Source organism: Numenius arquata, chromosome 18, assembly GCF_964106895.1.
Source record: "Numenius arquata chromosome 18, bNumArq3.hap1.1, whole genome shotgun sequence".
Taxonomy (NCBI): Eukaryota; Metazoa; Chordata; class Aves; order Charadriiformes; family Scolopacidae; genus Numenius; species Numenius arquata.
The window spans coordinates 297815-319935 of NC_133593.1; the positions used below are offsets into that span (position 1 = coordinate 297815).

The 22121-nt window shown below is 47.8% G+C and overlaps 1 protein-coding gene across 3 annotated transcripts; it reads right to left on the reverse strand.

The window, feature by feature from the left end:
• Positions 1–999: 999 nt before the first annotated feature.
• Positions 1000–14644, reverse strand: MKS1 (MKS transition zone complex subunit 1). Of its 3 annotated transcripts, none has more exons than XM_074160538.1 (18): positions 14554–14644; positions 14375–14478; positions 14233–14306; positions 13768–13923; positions 13236–13333; positions 12897–13025; positions 12480–12584; positions 11945–12053; positions 11016–11072; positions 10058–10100; positions 9471–9533; positions 8600–8670; positions 7689–7758; positions 6475–6582; positions 4776–4909; positions 3956–4038; positions 3781–3878; positions 1000–3278 (listed from the first exon to the last, which is right to left on the reverse strand). In XM_074160538.1, the coding sequence occupies exons 1-18, from the start codon at positions 14631–14633 to the stop codon at positions 3172–3174; spliced, it is 1689 nt and encodes a 562-aa protein (XP_074016639.1). In that variant the 5' UTR covers positions 14634–14644; the 3' UTR covers positions 1000–3171. The 3 variants fall into 3 exon arrangements, with proteins under 3 accessions (XP_074016639.1, XP_074016637.1, XP_074016638.1); XM_074160536.1 differs by having other exon boundaries at positions 14233–14339; positions 14554–14633; XM_074160537.1 differs by having other exon boundaries at positions 14233–14320; positions 14371–14478; positions 14554–14633.
• Positions 14645–22121: the final 7477 nt, after the last annotated feature.

Below are 22121 nucleotides of genomic sequence, written 5' to 3' on the forward strand. Positions count from 1 at the left end.
ACTGGAATTTCTCATGGCTGCTGGTTTGCATCATGCAAGCCCTGCCCACAGCCTTTTCGGCCACCAAGTAAACGTTCCTGCAATTACCCTTTGTTTGCATAGTTTATTTAATGAGACACCCGGAAGGCCCCTGGGGACTTTCAGCTGGCTGCTGCCCCGACGCAGAGCACATCGCTGGTAAGGTTGCAGAATTCAGCCTCAGACAGATGCCGTTCAGCTGGAAGTTCAGCTGGCACTCAAAAAACCATCACAGCTCCAGTCTGCCTTGAAGGAAAAAGCAGACAAAGCTCAGTGACGTTTCTGCAGCTGATGTAGCCAGAGCCGGGGGGCTGCTGGCAACACTCCAGGGACAGCACAGACCCCCAACTCTCACTGCTAGACCCACTCTGGTCCCCCCAAAAGTCTGCAGCACTGCCTGCTGCGGACTCCTCCTGCCCTCCAGCCTCCCGCCATCTTTGTTTCACAGTGTTCCCCAGCCCGCCAGGCTCCCCAGTCCCACTAATGGTGCCCCTCCTGTCCCAAGCTCTTGTGGACCCACAACCCTCCCTTCCTCTCTTTTCTCCCGTTGAGTTTCACTGCAAGGGTGTCCCTCCACTGCGAGCCATAGGGACATTTCTGTACAGGGGAAACCTCCGTGGCTCCAGGGAGATCACTGGCCTCCCCTTCTGCCTGACCCCATGGTCCATTTCCTCGTTCATCCGCGCATACTTGGTGGAGGGACAGCCCCCATGCCAGCTGGCCAGGCTCCTTGGCAAGCTCCGAGCACAAGCCCTGCACCAAATGCCAGTTTGGATTAAAAGATCAGTGACATTTTCATACATGTGCATGTATACGGAAATTTGCTAGTTGCATTTCCAAGAGGGCATATTCAAAGAACATTTGCTGAAGGCTTTCTCCAGAACATCTTTTGCAAGCACCACTTTGTTCAGTCAAGCCAAGGAGGCTGCAAGTACAAAGGTGAAAAACTAGCAACACCTTACTTTGGAAGAAGTGCTTCTTCAGTTATAATAATTTTTTATTTTTAAATTTTGCTCTTGAGTTTCTGTAAGATTTTACACTATTCAGAGTTTTAACTAGCAAAACGAGTCTAATTGTGTAAACTTTACTGCATGTCTCTGGAACCTTAACACTCAATACACCAAATCCTGCCATGTAAATGTGCTGAGCAACAAGCACAAGTCAGGAACCTTATCTTCTAATCAGAAGAGTCCACTCTCTAACTGGACCTGCCTTTGGCATCACCTCAATCAGAAAGGTGTTTTGCTACTTTATTGACATAAAGAATATTCTCTTAACCTTGCAATTCAATCCTGAAAAGGGCTTCAGAGACATGCAATTCAGCTATTAGTGATAAGCACAACAGAAACACCCAGAAGGAAATTAAGTATTGCTTAGATAACATGCAATAAACATACAGGGCCATGATGTGAATTATGATAAAAAAAAAAAAAACCAAACCAAAAGAGAGAGCGAGTGCTACATACTCACTGAACACTTTTCATCCTGGGTCAACCTCTGTGAAACGTGACTTTATCGTTAAAGACCATGATAGCGCGCACACCTCAATTCTGCTACTCCAGAAGCGGGTGTGTGCCTTCACAGCCATCACATCAACACCCTCAGTGGAGACCTGACTCATGCACAAGATGCATCATCCCGCTCTAGGCCAAGGACACTGTGCTCTGCTTAACAGCCCATGCGATCTAACGCGTGCTGGCAGCCTCCTCCAGCAAAAAGGAGGGCGAGGAAGGTGAGCAAAAATCCTTTTGTTACTGCAATTGCCAGACACATTCAAGCTGCCAGACAGATCTAGGAATTCCAACAAAGGTCAAGGAGGAACAAATGCGAGAGTTCAGTTTTCCCACTAAAGGCGGGGAGAAGATCAAAATGGCAAGAAGAGAGTGAGGAAGACAACAGAGCACCAGGGAAGGAGGATGTTCTAACAATCGTTAGAATCACGTCTGTGACCATGAGTCTTATGTCCCCTGCAAAGGAGAAACGCGCAGAGCAAAAGGAGAAAGGCCAATTCCTATTTCATATTTACACATTCAGACCTGCACGATCTCAGCCTGAGATTTTTCTTCCTATCCCTTGTGTTGGGAGCAGAGGAGAACATGTGGAGATGTGACTCATGGACAAATCAACACAGCACTGTCAGTCTGCAGGTAGTCTTGCTCCTGTGAACTTGAAACAGGAACAGAAACAGGGGAAAAAAAAAAAGTCTGAAAAAAGAACAGGACAAAGCGGATAAAAAGTGGGTACACACATGCTTCCCTGGGAAGCACGGCAGTGTACTGCAGAGATCAAACAATGAGCCACAGCTCAAATGAGCAGCTTGAGCAGTTCAAAGTTCAGCTGCTGTGCAAATATTAGAATCTGCTCTCGCTGTCTGCAAACTGTCCAGCCCCAGCCAAAGTTCTGCTATGAACGAAGGGGAATGTGTGTTTTCAGTTGTACTCTTGAACAAAGAATCTTCCTGCTCAGCACTGCAGAGCCAGGAATGTTATGAGCACATACATGAAATCAAAGCAAAGGAATGACATTTGACAGATTGAGAACTGGAGAAAAGGGTTACATTCTGTATTTCCTTGTATCACATGTGGCAGAGAGCAATCTCTCTTGGAATGAGTCAGTCTTAAGGCACAGGTGGACAGATTCATTTTACTATTGACTGCCCTAAAGCTACAAATGCCAACAACAATTATCAGCGCTTCTCAAGAAGTTATCTACTCATTTCATTAAATCTCAAACAGCATTCATGCCCTGACCTTCAACATCACCCTCTTCTTTAAGAAGAAAACTAAATTTACCAAGTCATGTAGACTTGAAATTTTTCTAATCATTTACTATTCAATTCCTGAAAAGGTGTGAAAGGGTTCACAGGTCCCATGTCAGTATTTTAGTCTGCTCAGTAGAAATATGAATAACTGGCCATATTATTAAGGCCTGGTAATAAAATGCCTTGAAAAAATAGGGTTCCTTCCACAGGTACTTGTGGACATGCAAACATTCTGGGTCTGGATGTGTTTCAGACTCCTTCCCCCATCCCGGGAAATGAGAAAGGAAGGGCTTCAAAAGCTTCCAGGCACCAGCAGTGTGACTCCTGCTAAGCAACGGGAGCTTGTGTCGGAGAGAAGATGCTGAGTGCTGCCAGGCAGCGGAGGTGGTCAATCATGGCTCCTGTGACTGGTGCGCAGTGGAGGCAGAGGTGCTGACAAGGTCTTGAGGAAGGCTCTTGCGTGCTTCCTGCATCCTGCGCCGTGCCCTCTGGAAAGCCTCTATAACACAGCAGGTGACAGCAAGCCGGAATGCATCAGACAGCCTGAGGGAAGGGGAGGGATGACTCTGTCCAGTGAGCGTCATCTCTCCTGGAGCAGGAGCCTCACTTCCTATTACTAAGTTCCACTAACAAAACATCTGGTCCTCACTGCTCTCGTCACCTATTTCTAGCACGGTCTTTGCTTTGTGCATAATGGAATCAGAGACAGAGCCTGTGCATCAGCACCACAAGCTATGCTCAGTGCCAGGCAAGACTGGGCAGCCCAGCCTAGGCTTTGCCCTCCCAGAGTGGTTAACTCTCCTGCCTGCTGAAAGCTGATGCCTCCTGAAGTTTCCAGCTCAAATCAGAACATTTAACCTCTGCTATGGAGTCAGAGAGCTCATGGGGGTTGGAATTATACCCACAGTAATGGATTCTCCTGAAATATCCTGCCCACTCTGTAAACTGGCAGCAAAAATGAGCCAAAGGCTCACCAGGGAGAATGACACTGAAAGCCCTACCCAAAACGTTGTAGACAGAGCTCTGCTGGCTGGAACCTCCAAGCCGGTCCAGTACACTCTGCATGCGCTGCCTCAGGGCACTGCTTTCCAGAAAGGCTCTGCGCAGAAGTACAACAGGAGGTCAGGGCTCCAAAACATAGCACACAAGAGCTCATACTCACTTTGCTGCGCTTACTTAGACTGCTGCAGGCAGTAAAGCCGGAACGTGACGCTCCCTGTTGTCTCTGTGCGAAAACCAAAGCGGCTCAGACGCTCTCCCTGCAAAGATGGGATAAGTCAGAGTAACCATAGCCTGCAACCTGCTGCAGCAGGCTGACCCTGGCGAAAATGAGTGTGCCCCACCAGGAGCATGCCCTCCTGTGGACACACTCTCTCCCTTCCCTGATGCACAGAGAAAGTGAGGTCAGAAAAAGGGCAGACGGTTCCAGGCTGGGCTGAGGGCAGGACCTAAACGCTAGCAAACTGATAGCGCAGTGCTGGAGGAAGGTTTCAATAACTGCATCAGGGCTCATTCCCACACAAAGCTGCTACTAAGATCAACTGGCTCGTTACACCAGCAAGCACCTCTGCAGCTTTCTTAGGAACATGAAATTTCTACCTGCCTCACATCCACCAGCTACTTGCCTCGGGAAACTGTTCCAGGTGCCATACAGCCCAGATTCCTTACAAAAACACAGGACAAGTCTATAGCTGGTTACAAATGCTGACCTGACAGACACTTTTCTGACAGGGCCAGCAAAGGTGGGTGTAAGTCAAGGTAAGTCAAGTTCATGTTCACCCACTTCTCTAAGTTGCACACGCCTCAGAAGGTACAGCACTCTGCCTCAGCCCACACCTCCGTTCATGATCCCAAGCCTCACAGAAGAGACATTTCTTGAGGACAGGACCACTGCTCATCCTTGTTCAAATCTGGTCCATGCTGTCCACAGACAACAGAAGCTGAGAGCATAATCTCCCATCTCCCAGCAAGAGCAATGCCCTGCAGCTCAGCCCACCTTGAAGGTTGATGGTATCCTGATGTAGGTGATGTCCTCCAGCTCTGGAGATCCCCCAATGAAAAACCTCCTCAGCTCAGCGATTGTCCCCAGCTCCACAGGGCGCCAGGTGGGGATGGTGAGCATGTGGAGACCTGACCCAGGACAACAGAACAGCTTAGCAGGTATCACAGAATCACAGAATGATATGGGGTTGGAAGGGACCTCCGGAGATCATCTAGTCCAACCCCCTGCCAAAGCAGGTCGACCCAGAGCAGGTTGCACAGGAACGTGTCCAGGCAGGGTTTTGAATGTCTCCAGAGAAGGAGACTCCACCACCTCTCTGGGCAGCCTCTTCCAGTGCTCTGCCACCCTCAAAGTGAAGAAGTTCCTCCTCATGTTTAGATAGAACTTCTTACGTTCAAGTTTGTGTCCATTTCCTCTTGTTGTGTCACTGGGCACCACTGAAAGAAGACCAGCCCCATCCTCCTGACACCCACCCTTTAAGTATTTATAGGTGTTGATCAGATCCCCCCTCAGTAGTCAGGCTACTGCTATTGTAAACATGGATATGCAGCATCACCCCAGAGCTTTATCACACAAGATTTCATGACAGAACCACAGAAGGAGCAAGGAGAGCAACACATTATGCGTCTAAGCAACAAGACAGAATGGCGCAGCATGCAACAAATCCTTCTTTGCTACCTCACAGACAGCTAACTATCCCCTTGAGTTTGCAGTAAGTTTGCAGATGACAACAAACTAGGTGAGAGTGTTGATCTGCTTGAGGGTTGGAAGGCTCTGCAGTGGGACCTGGACAGGTTGGATCAATGGGCTAAGGCCAATTGTATGAGGTTTAACAAGACCAAGTGCCAGGTCCTGCATTTTGGTCACAACCACCCCAAGCAATGCTAAAGGCTTGGGGAAGAGTGGCTGGAAAGCTGCCCAGCAGAAAAGGACCTAGGGGTGTTGGTGGACAGCCGGCTTAACATGAGCCAGCAGTGTGCCCAGGTGACCAAGAAGGCCAACGGCATCCTGGCCTGTATCAGGAACAGCGTGGCCAGCAGGAGCAGGGCAGTGATGGTGCCTCTGTACTGGGCACTGGTGAGGCCTCACCTCGAGGGCTGTGTCCAGTTCTGGGCCCCTCACTACAGGAAGGCCATTGAGCTGCTGGAGTGTGTCCAGAGGAGAGCCACCAAGCTGGTGATGGGTCTGGAGAACAAGTCACACGAGGAGAGGCTGAGGGAACTGGGCATGTTTAGTTTGGAGGAGAGGAGGCTGAGGGGAGACCTCATTGCCCTCTACAGCTACCTGAAAGGAGGGTGTAGAGAGGTGGGTGTTGGCCTCTTCTCCCAAGGGAATAATGACAGGACCAGAGGAAATGGTCTGAAGTTGCGGCAGGGGAGGTTTAGATTAGATATTAGGAAGAATTACTTTACTGAAGCAGTGGTCAGGCACTGGAACAGCCTGCCCAGGGAGGTGGTGGAGTCACCATCCCTGGAGGTATTATAGAAATGTGTAGGTGTGGCACTGAAGTAATGCCGAGATTGTGGGGGTCTCTTGTGTGTGTACGGTTGGACTCTGTGATCTCAGAGGTCTTTTCCAACCATGAAGATTCTGATTCTGTGCGTATGCAAAGCCCAGGACCAGCTGAATCCATTCCCAAGAGAACCACTCAACTCATTCTCCCAATTAACATTATGCCCCAAGGATGTTTTACCTGGAGATGCTGGCAGCACCAAAGAACCATATCCTTCAACGCGATACCTCTGCCAGAAATCCAGGGACAGGACCTCAAAGTAGAGAACAGGCCATTGAGGGAGACTGTCTGCAAGGAAGAGGAGCAGATCACAGCTTTGTGAGGGAGACTATTGCAGAGGAAAAAAAAATGCTAAATGACCAACTCCACTCATAGGAAGTCCTTTCTGTATTTCTTCTACAATGACTAACCTAGATGTACGTGCGACTATTTTCCCCTGTAAAAGCTGAACCCTCAGATTCGAGGATGAAAACAGAATTATTGATAGGATGTTAAACATTTGGGAAAATTCTTTGTTTTGAAAGCAAGTCCATACTGGTTCCTCAATCATCTTTAAGCAGACAAGACGATCTTTTGCAAACAATGTGATGCCAAACAGGGGAACCTTTTTATCTCTGACCTTTCACATCATTACTAGGGGATAATTAACTTGGATTCTCCTACAGGTCTCCAAGCTTTTCTTTTTTCCACAGTGAAACAAACTCATTGTGTTTATTTTAGGCTGAAAACTCATTAGTGTTGGTTGAATACTCAAATACAATGTGAACATTGGATTCAAGTGGCAAGGCATGCCAGAAAGCTGCCCCTAGCAATTACAATCCAAAGAGCAAGGGGGTTGGTGAGGAAGCAGCAGTACTGTAGTGAAGCAGCAGGAACAGGCAGCAGAGAATCCCAGCTTAAAATAGAGCTGGAAGTTTCAAAGTGACATAAACTATACAATGATTGTACAGGTCACTGAGTGTGTCTACAGACATAAGACTCAAGAGTTTTAGTTGTGTACAAAAAAGCTGCCTGTTTCTTCTGCTGCAGAGTCTTGGGGCTCCGTGCAGTACACTGGCCACGGCGATGCAGGGTGGCACGCCAGGCATTCCGAGACAGACAAGCTGCCATCCAAGTGGTTTTGCAACCGGATAAAGCTGAATACAGCCTGGAAGCAAGGCAACATCAATGAATCCATACAAATGCTAATGCATTGCTGGGCAGGGCAAATATAGTATGTGTCCAGAGGTTGTGTGGCGATAGGGTAAACATTTGCTGAACGGGCAACATTCCCTTTTGTTTAAATCCGTCATGTCATCTTGGTGAGGGGCCAGCAACATGCCAGACAGCATGACGCCTACAGTGTGATCAAAAGATTTCAGAGTTTCCCATTTCAGAGCAACAAGGAAACACACCTTCTGATTCATCTCCTTGGGTGAAAAACATCTCCAAAGTGAAGGGGTAGCAGAAGTATGCCACGTTATCCTAGAACAGGAACAGGACAGAGATCAGATTCCTGGACAAGAGAATTCATCACTAGCATTGCAGGGGGCACAGAGAGCAGGCAGAAAAGAACTAATGGTGACAAAGAGGTAATGATGCCCAAACAAGATCAATCACATCACACTAACAAACACCTGACACCTGCATACACTCCCAAGTTCCGTGTTGATGGAACAGGCTATTAAAAATAATGAAAAAGGGGAAAGAGCAACACATCTCAAATGACAATTCAGCCAGTTGCATAACTACTGCACTGTAGTGATCTGCACTGCACTGTGATCTTCACAGGAGCCAAGCAAAATACCTCAAACAATGGTATTATTGAAATGTTGTATGATAATCATTTTTGTAAGATGCAAACTAGCTCACATAAAATACATTAAAAATTTGATAAAATGAAAAATTTTTAAGAGAGGAGCAGCAGACAGCAATGGAACGACCTTCCCAGATAGGAGGAGGGGTTCATTTTGAGAAATCAATCTAGAGAACTTCGTGCATTCCTGCCCCAGGCAAGCCACAACAATGCTTCATTAACTCTGAGCATTTGAGAACACAAAAATCAAAGCTCCAAAGGCAAGCAATCATCCAGAAGGAATTAAAAAGTGAGGTTCCAGAAACTGCTCTGAAGCAGTTTTACTTGGACACAGTGGCACCCTGAAAAACGGCAAGTATAACTAGAATGAGGAGAATCCCAAATATGCTCTGCCCTTGAAAGGAGCTCTCAAGTCAGGACCTTTGCCGAATGTATCTGTAGCTTGTTACATGTGTTCCACTTCAGAGAACACCTGTTTAAACTGCTCTGTAGGTCTGAAAGCATCCTTACCCAGCCCACCTTCTTGGTGGCACACGTCTGTGTCACTCCTGAGAGCTGCTGGAACGTGGGGCTCGACCACCCTGGGATAAGAGGAGAACGTGAGCACAGTAGTGAATACTTTGGGCAAGAGAGGACTCACAAACCAGAGCAGCTCAAAGGAGAATGTCAGCCCCAGATGACTGGCATAACATAACATCACCCACACATATTTCCCTTGGTGTGTCCCACCCCATCTTGGTCTTGTTTCAGGCAACAGCTGCTCCCCAGAACGCCCTGAACTATCGATGAAACGCACCAACTCCATCTTAAGAGAAAAGTATAACCTTATCTAATTGTACCGAGTAGCAAAAGTTGTACCTCTTTGGACAAACATCAGGGGATAACCAGAGAGGGGAGCCAGAGCCATAACTTCCGGGGAATTAAACATGGAGCAGGATGTGCGTGTTAGAGCTGGGAACCCTATGTATCAGTCAAAATTTAATATGGTAGTGTGAGCACAAAACATGAGAACGTGATGGTGAGCACTGAAATCAGACAAGGTCACTGCTGAGATGGAGAGGACAGGAAGGCTATTCTCTGCAGTACAAGGAATGAACTTTGGGTAGATTGCTGGACACCATCACCACTGGTTGACAAGCCAATGGACCTCTATGTCCTAGCCTGATTTGGAAGAGACAAGAGGGGAATATGCTACTTTCTCCCAGACGTGAGTTTAGTTCAAACAATCGAGTTCTGCAATTTTAACTCTGAAGACCTCTGACTAGATCCCAGCCTGGACATTAACATTTACTGACCTTCAGCAGAGCTGATCTGATGGACCAGCCAAAGCATGCTTCATTCCTTAAACTGCTGTGATATGGCTGGAAATGTGAATACTTACTGCTAGGCAGCTCCAGGAAGAAATGAACATAAAGGTTGTCATACTCATAGCCTTGTGCTGAAACTGAAAAGAGAGAATGAACTTCAGCTGCTTGCTTCTACACAAACTCCTCCAGTACTCACTGCAGATTTTTGGGAGAGCCAGCACCAATAACCTCAGGGACAATCAGTTACTGCTGGAACGTGGGAAAAGCCAGTCTTCAAAATAACTGAATATGACCCTCAGAGAAGATTTCCTTCTCTAGACTAGTCCTGTCCCCATATCACTAACCAGATTAGGGAGGTCACACATTTAATTGCTTTCTTTGCTATAATTTCTATTAACTTCCCAATCTGCTCTCCATTTTTTCAGATCTGTATGTCTTCCTAGAACAGCTGCAGTATTTGTAACCTCCAATCTGTAAATGTCACTCAAGGGGTTAGTCTGTAAAAACAGGGCAGGAGAAGGAGGAAATAAAGGATTCTAGGGAGAGAATCACCTGCCCTGGACTGGCCTGTGATCCAAGAATCCTGGGACCCTTCATAGCCTCAGCCATCCCAGCAGACATAGATTTGCCCATATAGTTACTGTTTATAATAAGGACTCACCTATTTCTCCATTCACAAAAAGTCGTAGTGTACCAGGAAGAGTCTGTAAGAATGAGCAGATAAACAAGATAAAAGAGCTCAATGACCACTGGTGGAACCTCATACAATCCCCTCCCAGCAGGGTCTCACCCAGGTACTTCACAGATGTTTGCATGTAAATGATTCGCTCTGCTGGCCAGGTAGGAGTCACGACTTCCCATATCACTTTCCAGAAGTGAACAGTCCCTCTGGAGAGAGGCTCTCTAGAGAGACCAAATTCCTCTACTGCAGGAGTTTACTATTCTGTAAATCAGTCTCTTACAGACTTCAAGGTGGATATAAAATGTAGTGAGAAGTCACTTGCAGAAATCATAGTCCTGTTTCTCCTGTAGTGTTCATGCACTTGCCCAAGGTGGGGGGAGTAGGGAGAAGCATCAGACGAGCTGAGACACTCCATCGAGGTACAAGAAAGTACAACTTTCACACTTTGGCAAACAAGATTTGAGCAAAAAAGATTGCAGTCTGGGTAATTGGGTGAGAAGGGAAACTGGAAACTGTGCATGAGTTTGGAGGTGGAAGGAGCTGTTTACTTGAAGAAAGTGGCACAAAGACATGTTTGACATTCAAGAAGTTAACAGCGATCACTATCCCAAATGATATAAACCCTCCTTTATTCTTAAAGTATTAAGTAAAATGCCTTCAGACAATGCATGCAGTCTCCTAGAGACTGCAGCGTTCAGCATGCTCTGCTGCTGGTCCAACAGATACAGGATGGATCTCTGCAGGCCCCACGTCCATTGCAACCTGTCCCTTTTGAACCAATTTTCTGTTGGAAGCCACAAGGTAAAAGCTGCCAACACACCCCCAGAATGAAACAGTCTTTGGAGACTGTGGTACAAGCCACAGCCACGCTAACCAGGCCAACAGTCTCCAAAGGCAGCAGTGCTCCAGGTCCCTGCCAAATGCTGCTGCTACTCACCATTTCAAATTCTGAGCCTACGAGACCACTGAGATATTCCTTGTGCCGACCGTACAGCTGAAAACACAGAACAAGCGGATTAGAAAAAGCGTCTTTTTGATTATGTATGTTTTTACTTATTGCAAAAATTGTAATGGATATAACTTAAAACCAATTTAAATTGTTGACAGGCTTAGCTTAACTGTTAGGGCAGAAATAGAGAATATAAGAGTCTAATAAAACAAAGATGCATAACTGCTAACACTGCATGGAACTTCAGCTTCAGAGAAGACCTCCCTAAGGGCCAATCTAAAGAAAAGAGAAGCTCTGAAGAATCAGATCTTAAATGACATGTTAAAAACACAGGCATAAACTATTCTAATTAAGTCAACAGATTGGAGATCAGTGTAGTGAAATCATGATTTCCTTATTGACCACAAAAACAATAAAGGAAACAAACAAATGAAAAACTAAAACATTAAGTAACTTTATAAACTGCCACAGCCCAACAGGCAATTCAGAAAGATTAAGACAAAAAACAGGATTCCAAATACCCTGGGACATTACGGTTAACAAGAAATCATTCAATAAGTATAAAGGCAGCAAAAGGAAAGGGTTTGCCCACTGCTCAAAAGGGCAGGAAAACCATTGGCAGGTGATACTAGAAAGGCACAAATTTAGGTGGTTTCTTGCATCAGTTCTCACTACATAGATCCCCGCAGTGAGAGGCCAACACAACTAATAACAGATGAGGCCTCTACCTAGAGTAATGAATGAAGCGGTCAGGGAGTACTCAAATTGCTGGTCATGATGACACTCACTGCCAGCAACATTCATTTTGTCAACTTTAGGTGTGTACAGCACTAACAATTACATCTACATGAGGGTCTGAGCTCCCTCTGTCAAATCAGGAGAACTAGTCAATATGATCAGTGGAGGCTGGTCCTTACGTCTCTGAACACACACTGCTCACGCTCCTCCTCCTCGGGCTGCACTTGGACAGACGCATTCTCAATGGTGTACTTCCACACCTCTCGCTTCTCTCCATCCAGCTCGATCCTGCAGAGCCCCAAAACACATGGGAAAAACTCCCCCATTAGGCAGAGAACAGGCACAGGCAGCAACAGCATCAACTGTGCCATGCTGACACAGCTGTCCCCTCTCCACCAGGCCTGTGCAGTAACACAAGGGCACTAACTTGTTCCCAAGTGCCTGCCAGCATCAACGACTCAAAAAGGGAGAGTCTCTTGTGTCCAGCATATGCATAATCTGTATCCATAGGGACTGGCACCAAACCCCACACATCACACACGCAGTGACACCAAGCACAAGTACGCAATAATCTTGTCTTAAAAATCTCTGGAATAAAACTAAAAACTATCCCTCAATTTAAGCGCTGATCCACTACCTGAAGGGTGACGGGGAAACAGCCATTTCAGTCTTCTCTATCAGTCCCACGAGAGGTACCAGCTATGTCCCACTCACCGGTAGGCTCCTTTGCTGCCACTGAAGTCAGGCTTCACTGTGATCACCCCATTCCCATCCACCTTGATTGTGCAAAGAACATGTTCATACTCCCTGTGACCAAGCCTAATGGAAGACAACAAGAAACACAGTCTAAATAGAGAACGTGGGCACTCTCTTGCTCTGGAACAGCAGAGCTGGGATACAGAAGGGAACAAACACACCCATACATTATTCCTACATATTCCTACAGTAGTTTAAGAAGCCTTTGGAAAGGTATTCTCAGTTACCTCCCAACTGGGGAAAAAGGCAGAAAGAAACAGAAGCCTGAGTTACTAAGCTCTTGGAATTCTCTCCCCTTAACTAATGAAAGAAACAGGAGATTTGAGTAAGGAGGGAAGATGCATTTCCTTAAGATCACTTCAGGATTTTACTTACTTCCCATAAGGTCCCAAGTCTCCCATGATGTACATGGTCTGGACAGGAGTGTTAATCACATGATTGTTCTTTATAAATTCTTCTGAGGGTTCCCAGGTGATGATTTTCGACTTTAGAGAACTTGCTTCTCTGTCAACAGTAGAACAGCACAGGTGCCAGCTCAACTCAGCAGTCTGGCACAGGCAGAACTGAAGCCCCCATGACGAGGAGTCAAACTGACGGGTTCCAAGCGCAATGCAGCTCAAGCCACCAACTTCCACAGACCAGGCTGCTCTGCAGCTCGGGCACCAGCACCAGGACACGTGCGTTAGCAAACTCCAAGCCCCAGTTTGCGCTCACATTGGCCTACGGTCTTGTCTTCTTCGCCTCACATTGGCCATCCTCTCTGCCAGATACGATGGCACCTCACGATCTGAGTCAGTTACCTTCTGGCAGTGCTGGAAGAGAGAAACAGATGGGAACCAGCTTAATTATAACAGGACATCTTTCCCAAACACAGCTCCGCTCTTGGAGGAGAGAACGGGTACGTACATACACACATGCAAGGACAAACTGCTTAAAGACTGTAGATTTCATTTGCTGCTCTTGTGGCAAAGTACAGCTAAACTCACCTAGCAAGTTACCTACAGAGCAATGCTACAAAGCCAAGTCCCTCCAAGCTGTCTCTGACCATAATTCTGAAACAGGGAGACCTCATGCCAGGTCTGGGGCACCAGGTGAAGTTGCTTTGCAGAAGCAGTATGTTCTCCTGCATACAGGATATCTGGCTTGCTTCTGCATGGCCAAGAACTGACAAACACTTCCTCTACAGTAGAACTGGAGGTGTTGACAGACACTTCTGTATAGATTATGCGGAACTAAGCGCTGGTACCTCCTCTAGGTTGGTGAATCGGTCATGATCAGTGTAGGTGAAGATGCGATAGTTCTTCCGACCTCCAGACTTTTCCAGTTTCAGGATGTCCTCATGGTACTGCCGGTCCAGGGGAGTCTGGCAGGCTGACTCATTTTGGTACAGATCCACCTCAAACTGAGAGCACCACAGGTAAAGCACAAAAGCTGCTTTTCACCACCACCGTTGAGATTTCCAAAGCCACCACAGAGAGACAAGATGCTCTGGGAATCCCAGCCAACAGCCCAAGCTCCGGAGCAGCTCCAACACCACTCATGGATGCTGCAGCCGACAGCACCCACCAATGCCTACCAGGAGGGACCCGAGGAGAGCAGCTCACCCCGAAGCAGGAGACCCTGCGGGGAGGCAGGGCAGGGGGGCCCGTCGGGCGGCACAAGGAGAATGAGCTCCCCCAGGCCGCGCCCCGGCCCGCCGCCGCACACCCACCTGGCTGAAGAGCTTCTCCTGCCACCCCACCTCGGCCTCCTCCTCCTCCTCCTCCTGCGGGGGCCGCCGAGCACCTGCGGGAGAGGGCCTGGTCACCTCCGGCGGCGCTGCCCCCGCCCGCCATCCCCCGGACCCCACGTACCGGTGGCGGCGCGGTCGGCCAGACCCAAGAGCTCGGGGCCGGCGAGCGGCGGCGGGGCCCGCGGCAGGAGGGGCCCAGCCGAGGCCACCCGCTGGATGCGGACCCTGCAGGGGAGGCGAAAGGGGGGGAATGGTCAGGACGGGCCGAGGGCCGGGGCAGAGCGGGGGGCGGCGTCTCACCGGAGGCGCAGGTTGCGCAGGGGGTCGCGGGAGCGGTAGACGGCACCGCCCGCGTCCGCGCTCCGCAGCGGCTCCGCCATGGCCGCGCCGCCGCCTCACCGTGGAGACGGGCGGGCGGCGGCACAGCGCCCCCTGGCGGCCGGAGGGCGCACGGCGGCCGCGCTCCCCCTTCCCCCTCCCCAGCCGGGGCGGCGGCCGGGCCCGCTCCCCCTCCCCGGGCACGGCAGGTCCTGGCCCGGCCTCGGGGAGGTGCGGCCCCGGTCACCGCGGCGGCAGCGCAGCGGGTCCCGCAGCACGGAGTCAGAGAATGACAGAAGGGTTTGGGTCGGAAGGGACCTTAAAGCCCCCCCAGTGCCACCCCCTGCCCTGGGCAGGGACACCTCCCACCAGAGCAGGCTGCTCAAAGCCCCGTCCAACCTGGCCTTGAACCCCTCCAGGGACGGGGCGGCCACAGCTTCTCTGGGCAGCCGTTCTGTGATCCTGTGCTGCCTCCTTCTCCAGGGACCACGCTCCTGCTGTCCCTCCTGCCAGCACTAGCACTTGGGCAGCTGTGTGACAAGGTGGAGCTTATCTAAGCCAAAAACTTAATTTGCCAAAAAAGCCCCACTCAGGTTCCCAATTCCCTGTGCTGTTGCACGCCCAAGCCTGCTTATGAGAGATTTGGGACTGTCCTGCTGGGGACAGAACTGCCTTCATGGGCAGAAGCCTGCATTTAAGATGATTCAATGTGAAGAGGCAACCAGAGCCCCATCCCCAGGAGGTGAAGACGGTCACCACCACCCCCAACAGCAAGCTGTGGCTCCGCTCTGCTAGTGCTGAAACTACACAGAACATGCAATCAGCTTAAAGAGAGACAAATTGAAAGCACAAGTCTTCAAACTGTTCTGTCATTTATTCAAGTAGTTTTTAATTGTTGACTTCCTTCTGCAACTGCCACTTCCAGCCATTTGTTCTCTCCAGGTGGCAATGTCCTTCAATTAAAATCAATTTTATGACATCCTACAGGCTATTATTTCATCCTACATGATGAAATATATATATGAACCTGCATTATTTATTTTTTTTGCATACACTACAGAAAAGGCATTAAGAAAATCCTACAGCTGTCCTACATCACTGAACAGAACACGAATGAAACATGTCCCGAGGTCTATGTGAGGGTAAACTCTTGGCTAAAGACTTGCCTCTTAAAGAACTTGTCGTCTTTGTGAAACAGCAAATGGAGTTTAGTGTGGGCTCCGGATGCCGCGCAGAGCAATAACTGGAGAGATAGCTTCTTTTCTGCAGGGACAGGGTGGATGCAAAATACAATCCTCCTTTCTAGGCCTGAGAAGCATTGGATGCTCAAGAACAATGATGTTTTCTAAAACATTCTCGCTGACCTGAAGACCAACCTCACCCTGCATTTCATCAGTTCCCTTCTTAGGTCAGGTTCCAATATCTGATGGAACTCCTGGGCTGCACACTGTGTACTGCGCAGGATTCCAGTATCTTTGATGGGATAGCCTTGCTGGATGTAGCTGGTGCACTGTGTGGTCACATACTCTACCATTTCAGATGTTTCCATTTTATTTTTTTTTCTATCCAGTCACCTGGCAAAGAATGGGCACATTCAGCCTGTCTAAACAAGTTTTCCATCATGTCATAGGGCATTAGTATGTTTTCAGGTACTTGGAGGATTTTCTCCATTAGATCAGACACAACATCATGTATTTGCTTGGCATTCCAGACCACTTCAGTCAACCCTTCCTGAGGATATAGTTTTGAAAAGTTAAGCCCACAACCATGTAGGTGAGTGGACTGGAAGAAATCCATGAAGACCCAGCAAATGCCACTTTCACTCTCGACTAGGTTCCAGGCCCATTCAAACCACAATCCACTATGACAAAAATTCTGAGCTTCATCAACCACAATGTATTTCACTTTTGGGAATGACCTGCTTCTGAAGGCAATACGCGTCACAGACTGGCAGATCTGACTCTGAAAAAAAAACCCAAACCAAAACACAAAAACCCCCCTATGGTAAATAAAAAGAAGCTGTGACAGATGATTCTGTATCGACTGTCTCCGTGTCTCAGTGGGTTCTTACTTGGAGGGCTACTGCTGCTTACTTTCTAAAAATGCCAAACTTCCTATCTCATCTCAGCTGCAGCATGCTATTATCATTTTCCTGATGGAAACATTTATTCCAGTGGATTGGCACAGCCTGCACAGCCCCCATCAACTGGCTGTGGCTCTACCCTAGGAGGATGCTCAAGCCCACCCTTCCTACACAGGGACTGCATGGCGAGGCTCCCCAGGGGTGTCCCTCAGCCCCAGGGAAGGCAGCGTGGTGCCCGAGCTCCCGCAGGAAGGACGGGCTCCTGTATTCCCCCAGGCTGAGCAGGGGCTGGCAGCGCTTCTGCCGGGCCAGTCAGCCAGTGGGACAGTGCCAGCTTCCATCTGAGGCAGCAACAAAGAAAGGCAGCTGGGTAGTTTTGGTGTCAGCACTGGCTGTAACAGACTGTTAAAAGGCCATCGTCTTTCGATGGTCTAACGCAACCCAGCAATGACTGAACGTGGGATTCTCACTGTAGCCAGGGAACGCCGAGTCTGGGCCAGAGCTCAGCTCAAAAATACCGTCGGTATTAACACCTTTCTTGAGATGATTATTGTGTGTTGGTGTCAGCCAAGGTTATGTATTTGGCAAACAGATGCAAAATCAGCAAGGCTTGTGCTCTATGTACAGGGGATGGAATGAAAGAAAAAGGGGGAAAAACACATTATTGCTTACTCCACAAACTTCTTCAAGGGTTGATTTTCACAAATGTAGATGCGTATTTTCTCAATGACCTTCAAAGCCACGATTGTTTTCCCTAATCCAGGAAGACCAGGGACAAATTGCTTCTTGACTTTGTGCAGGTTCTTGGAGAGCAGCTCACACTGTTTGAGAGTGAGAAGGTTGAAAATCTCACAGCTGAGGAGGTCCCTTAAGTAGGACCTAAAGCTCAGCACAAGGATCACAAGTGCACGCAGGAATGCAGGGGTGTCCCTGGAGGTGAGGGTGTAATTCTCTGGGTACAAGCTAGCAGAACCACACAGGTTTTCTTGGTTTTCTTGCTGGGGAACATCATACTCTGCAACTTCCATCTGGTTCTTTGTACCATTCAGGTGCGGTATTTGGGGAATCACACACACTTTTGACTCATACCCCCCAACATTGACTAGTTTCTGCTTTAATGCATAAGCGGTTTCTCTCCAGTTTTCAAACTCACAGAAGAGGTATCCTCGACTACAGCATACAATACTGGATACACGTTTTCAGCTACTAAGAGAGCAGCACACAACATCCTGTTTTTTTGGCAATCCAGTGCCAACAGCCCAGCTCCTTGAAAATATCAGTACCCCCTTGTTAATTGGATGGATCTGTTTTTTCATTAAATCCTGTAATCCAGGATACTCTGAGAACAGGTCGGTGCAGATGGTTTCTGGCTTCCATTTGATTTCATTAGAACCCACTAGAAAAAAGAAATAAAAAATTATAAGAAAAAATACAGCAAATAATTTACTCATCACACCAGCTGCTGGAGGAATATATTATACCATATAATATAATACAGGTCATCAAAGTAAATGATCTAGCGTGAGTAAAAAATTCAGCATTACCAGGATAATCTGTAAGGATTTTTTATATGACTAAAAGAGATGTAAACTCCATGCTTCAGGCATGCCTGACTTCTAAATGGAATAAGAAAAAGTCTCATTGGAGGGATCTGCCTCCTTTCTACCTGCCTTCTTGTTATTTAGGTATTCCTCTGATATATGTGTTGCTGCCACAGTGAGACCTGGGGTTGAACCAGATGGAGCAGCCTACTTGCAGCGTCTCCTACGCTCCTGACCACTAAAACACAATGCATATAGCAAGGGAAAAGGCACCCAGGAGCATGATTGGTCTCTTTATGTATAGATTCACATTCCTATTAAATATAGGGAAATACATGAAGATACCTTTCATCCCAACAGTAAATGTGGTGCTCCTCCAAAATAACAATTTTAAAAAACATTAACACACACTGTCTCTTAAATTTACAGCTTAAATTACAGCTACGCACATTCATAACACACAGACAAATCTCAAATACAAGCACACAGTTACACTGACGGTGTCACTGCTTCCCATTTAAAAACCACATTCTCACCAAGAAACAGCAATTGCATATCCTGTACCAAAGCACGATTAACCTATCAGTGCATCAACCACCTGAGAGTAATCCTGAAAACAGGGGCAAAAAGATACCAAAATTACAAAAATAACTAGAAAAATTAGCAACTAATACAGACCTCCATCGGTCAGAATTTGGAAAAAAAAGTAATCCCTGGACTATGCTTAATGAAAAAGTATCTGTTCACTACTGATTGGAGTGGTCCTGATACTGCGCAAGAACCTGGAATTCCGTGTCTCTCCCACGTGTCCCAGAGCTGGCCCCAAAGCCCCAGCCCTGCTCTGCAGGGACACTGCAGGATTTACATTGCCTTTGGCTACTTCTCTTCCCTCCTCTCTCAGGGCTTGGTATGTGGGAGTATCTGTTGCTCAGCAACCATCGCTGCATTTACAGCTGAGGTGTGTCTGAAATAGTCAGTGTCTTCACCAGAAAACAGAACCAAGGCAAGGTTCTCTGCCCCTGCAGGGTCAGCACCGAGCTTTACTTTCCTGCGTGTGTCCCAGCCTGAAGTTCCCTTGTGGCAGTGAGCAGAGTGCCAGGATTCACCCACTGGGTGAGACAAGTGTCTAAGGTGATGAGACATCCCCCACCGAAGCACTCGACAAACGAGCACCATGGCATTGCTGATACCAAGTCATGGAGGGCGTACTGAGTTTGCAAGGCCTCAGGTTGGAGGTTTGTCTCATTGCTTTGTTTGAGTTTTTGTTGACCTGTCTGGAGCTCTGTTTTCATTTGGTGTTCCTGTAGTAGCATTTTTTATACTAACCAGGTGGCTGTGGATAATAACCATCAATTTATACAGACAGTAGCAACAAACAGGTCTTCTGCACAGGGTGAGATCTTTCTGCCTCTAACACGATGATGCAGGGCGCAGAAACACAGGTCTGGTAGGACAGCAGAGGTCTTGAAACGTGGGATACAGGACGCAGGGCTGAATTCAGGCGTGTGGTGGTGAGAGACAGAACACAGGAGATCCCAAGGCCAGCAACAGCTCTCAGGTGGTCGGATAAAGAAATGCAGCCCCAGAGCTGGACAAACCTGGGTTTAAGGGTAACGGAGAACGATTATCTAACTTCTCTGAAACACACCGTGTTTCCTAAACTCCAGTGGAGCTGTGAACTCGCAGACCAGTAAGAAAGTACAAGGTGTAAAGTGCATTAGCAAATCTACAGCAAATGACCCCAAGCGGATCCTGGAGTAGGAAAAAGAATCCATTAGCATCAGCTCTGTACTCCTGAGGAAAGCACTGGGAATGCTGATGACCTGCCCTTACAACCCTGGGAAGACCGGAGCCATCAGCAGCAGGATCCTGAATGGCGGTGGAAGGCTAAGCCAGGAACAGGGAAACATGTAGGTAGCTATTATTATTACTTTTTTTCACAGTGGTCTTAATTTATTTTCTTTTTCTTTCTTTATCTGTAATAATTACATCTTGACTAATAATAATTCCTTGATTAGACTCCTTAGATTTCAATTATGCTAGAAATTAATTATTCTCTCTCTCTTCTGTGTCCATAGGAAGATTTCTGAGTGTAACAGGGGGCAGACAGTGCCCAGACCCCTGAGACACTGTGTATATTCTCAGCAATTGTGTGCATTGGGGATTATATTTAGTGGCAAAAATGGGAGAAGAAATCGAGACACCTGAAAAATCAGGGAAACCAACATTCATGGAGCAGCTGCATCTTCTAAATACCCTAACAGTTGTGTGCCTAAAATCTTGTCTTTGTATCACATTATCTTCCCAGAAGTTCTATCAAATACAATCTTAAATTAAGAAAAAAAAAAAAAAAAAAAGCAGAATAAACATTTTACCTGGGTAGAGGGAGTCTTGGAGCTCGGACGCACACCGGAGACCAACTTCTGAATAAACTGGCCTGATAAGAGGAGGACCGTTTGACAAACTGAGCTCATTCTTAAATTGATCAGCCAGATGTGAAAGATCTTGGGGGAAGAAAATAGCATGTTACATCCATCTAAATCCTTCCATATGAACTTTTAAAACCTAGCCCTACAGAGTAACTATAATGATTAATTTAAAACCTCCTGTTATGGTTTAAAAAAAATCCATAACAATTTATTGTCATTTAGACAATTATTCTATGACCTAATGATCCCTCCAGCTCTGGGGCCACCAACAGCAGAAGGACATGAACCTGCTGGAGAGGGGCCGGAGGAGACCATGGAGATGCTGGGAGGGCTGGAGCCCCTCTGCTGTGAGGACAGGCTGAGAGAGTTGGGGAGGTTCAGCCTGGCTCCAGGGAGACCTTAGAGCAGCCTTCCAGTACCTGAAGGAGGCCTACAAGAAAGCTGGGGAGGGACTTTTTACAAGGGCATGTAGTGATAGGACAAGGGGTAATGGCCTCAAACTGAAAGAGGGGAGATTGAGATGAGAACTCAGGAAGAACTTCTTTGCTGTGAGGGTGGTGAGAGCCTGGCCCAGGTTGCCCAGAGAAGCTGTGGCTGCCCCATCCCTGGAGGGGTTCAAGGCCAGGTTGGACGGTGGTGGAGGTGTCCCTGCCCAGGGCAGGGGGTGGCACTGGATGGTCTTAAAGGTCCCTTCCAATCAAAACCATTCTGTGATCCTATGAAATCCATGGTCGGAATAAACTCTCTAGGACTCGCCACACAGGTCTTGTTGTGGAGCAGCGGAATGAAAAGCAGGACACAGCTTTTGAAGGGGAAAGATTTCACAATGAAACGGGACAACATGCCTTAAAACGAGCAAAGCCTTGCACCCCTGCTACTTCAAGACAGCCTTTAACAACCATGGACCCACACCGGCTGTGCAAGGCGACGACCCGGTAGACATCTGAAATGTGTGTGAGCCTCAGAACGGGGGAGCGGTTTGCGACCTGCTGCACAGTGCGCGCTGCGTGCCGCGCTGCAGGCTTGAAAGGGCTTTTCTCTACTTCAAGCTGATCTCTGAAATGTTGTTGACTTCGTTACAGGTGTTATTAGTACAGGTCAGTGTGACACCACCATTACAGCTGAAATGATAATTTTACTTCAGTGCTGGCATGTGACTTGTGCCAAGATGCTGGATCTACACAGATCAAACAGGGCATGGAGACTGATCCTCACTAGTGCACCCAGCACTGGGGATTTCACTCCACAGGGATCAGCACCAGCAAGGACTTTCCCAAGCCGTGTGGGATTCCAGGTCTCAGTGTTTTCGAGCTCCCCAGGTGCGGGGACAAAGAGAAGCGAGACCCGGGCACTTGACCCAAGCTGCCAACAGGATTATTTCATATCATGAATGGCACATCCAAGTTTGCTGAGAAATCAGAAAGCTTGGCACATCAGAAAGTTTGCTGAGGAATTCTCTCTCCCTTGATGGCTGGGGTCCTGAGAACCCCTTGCCCC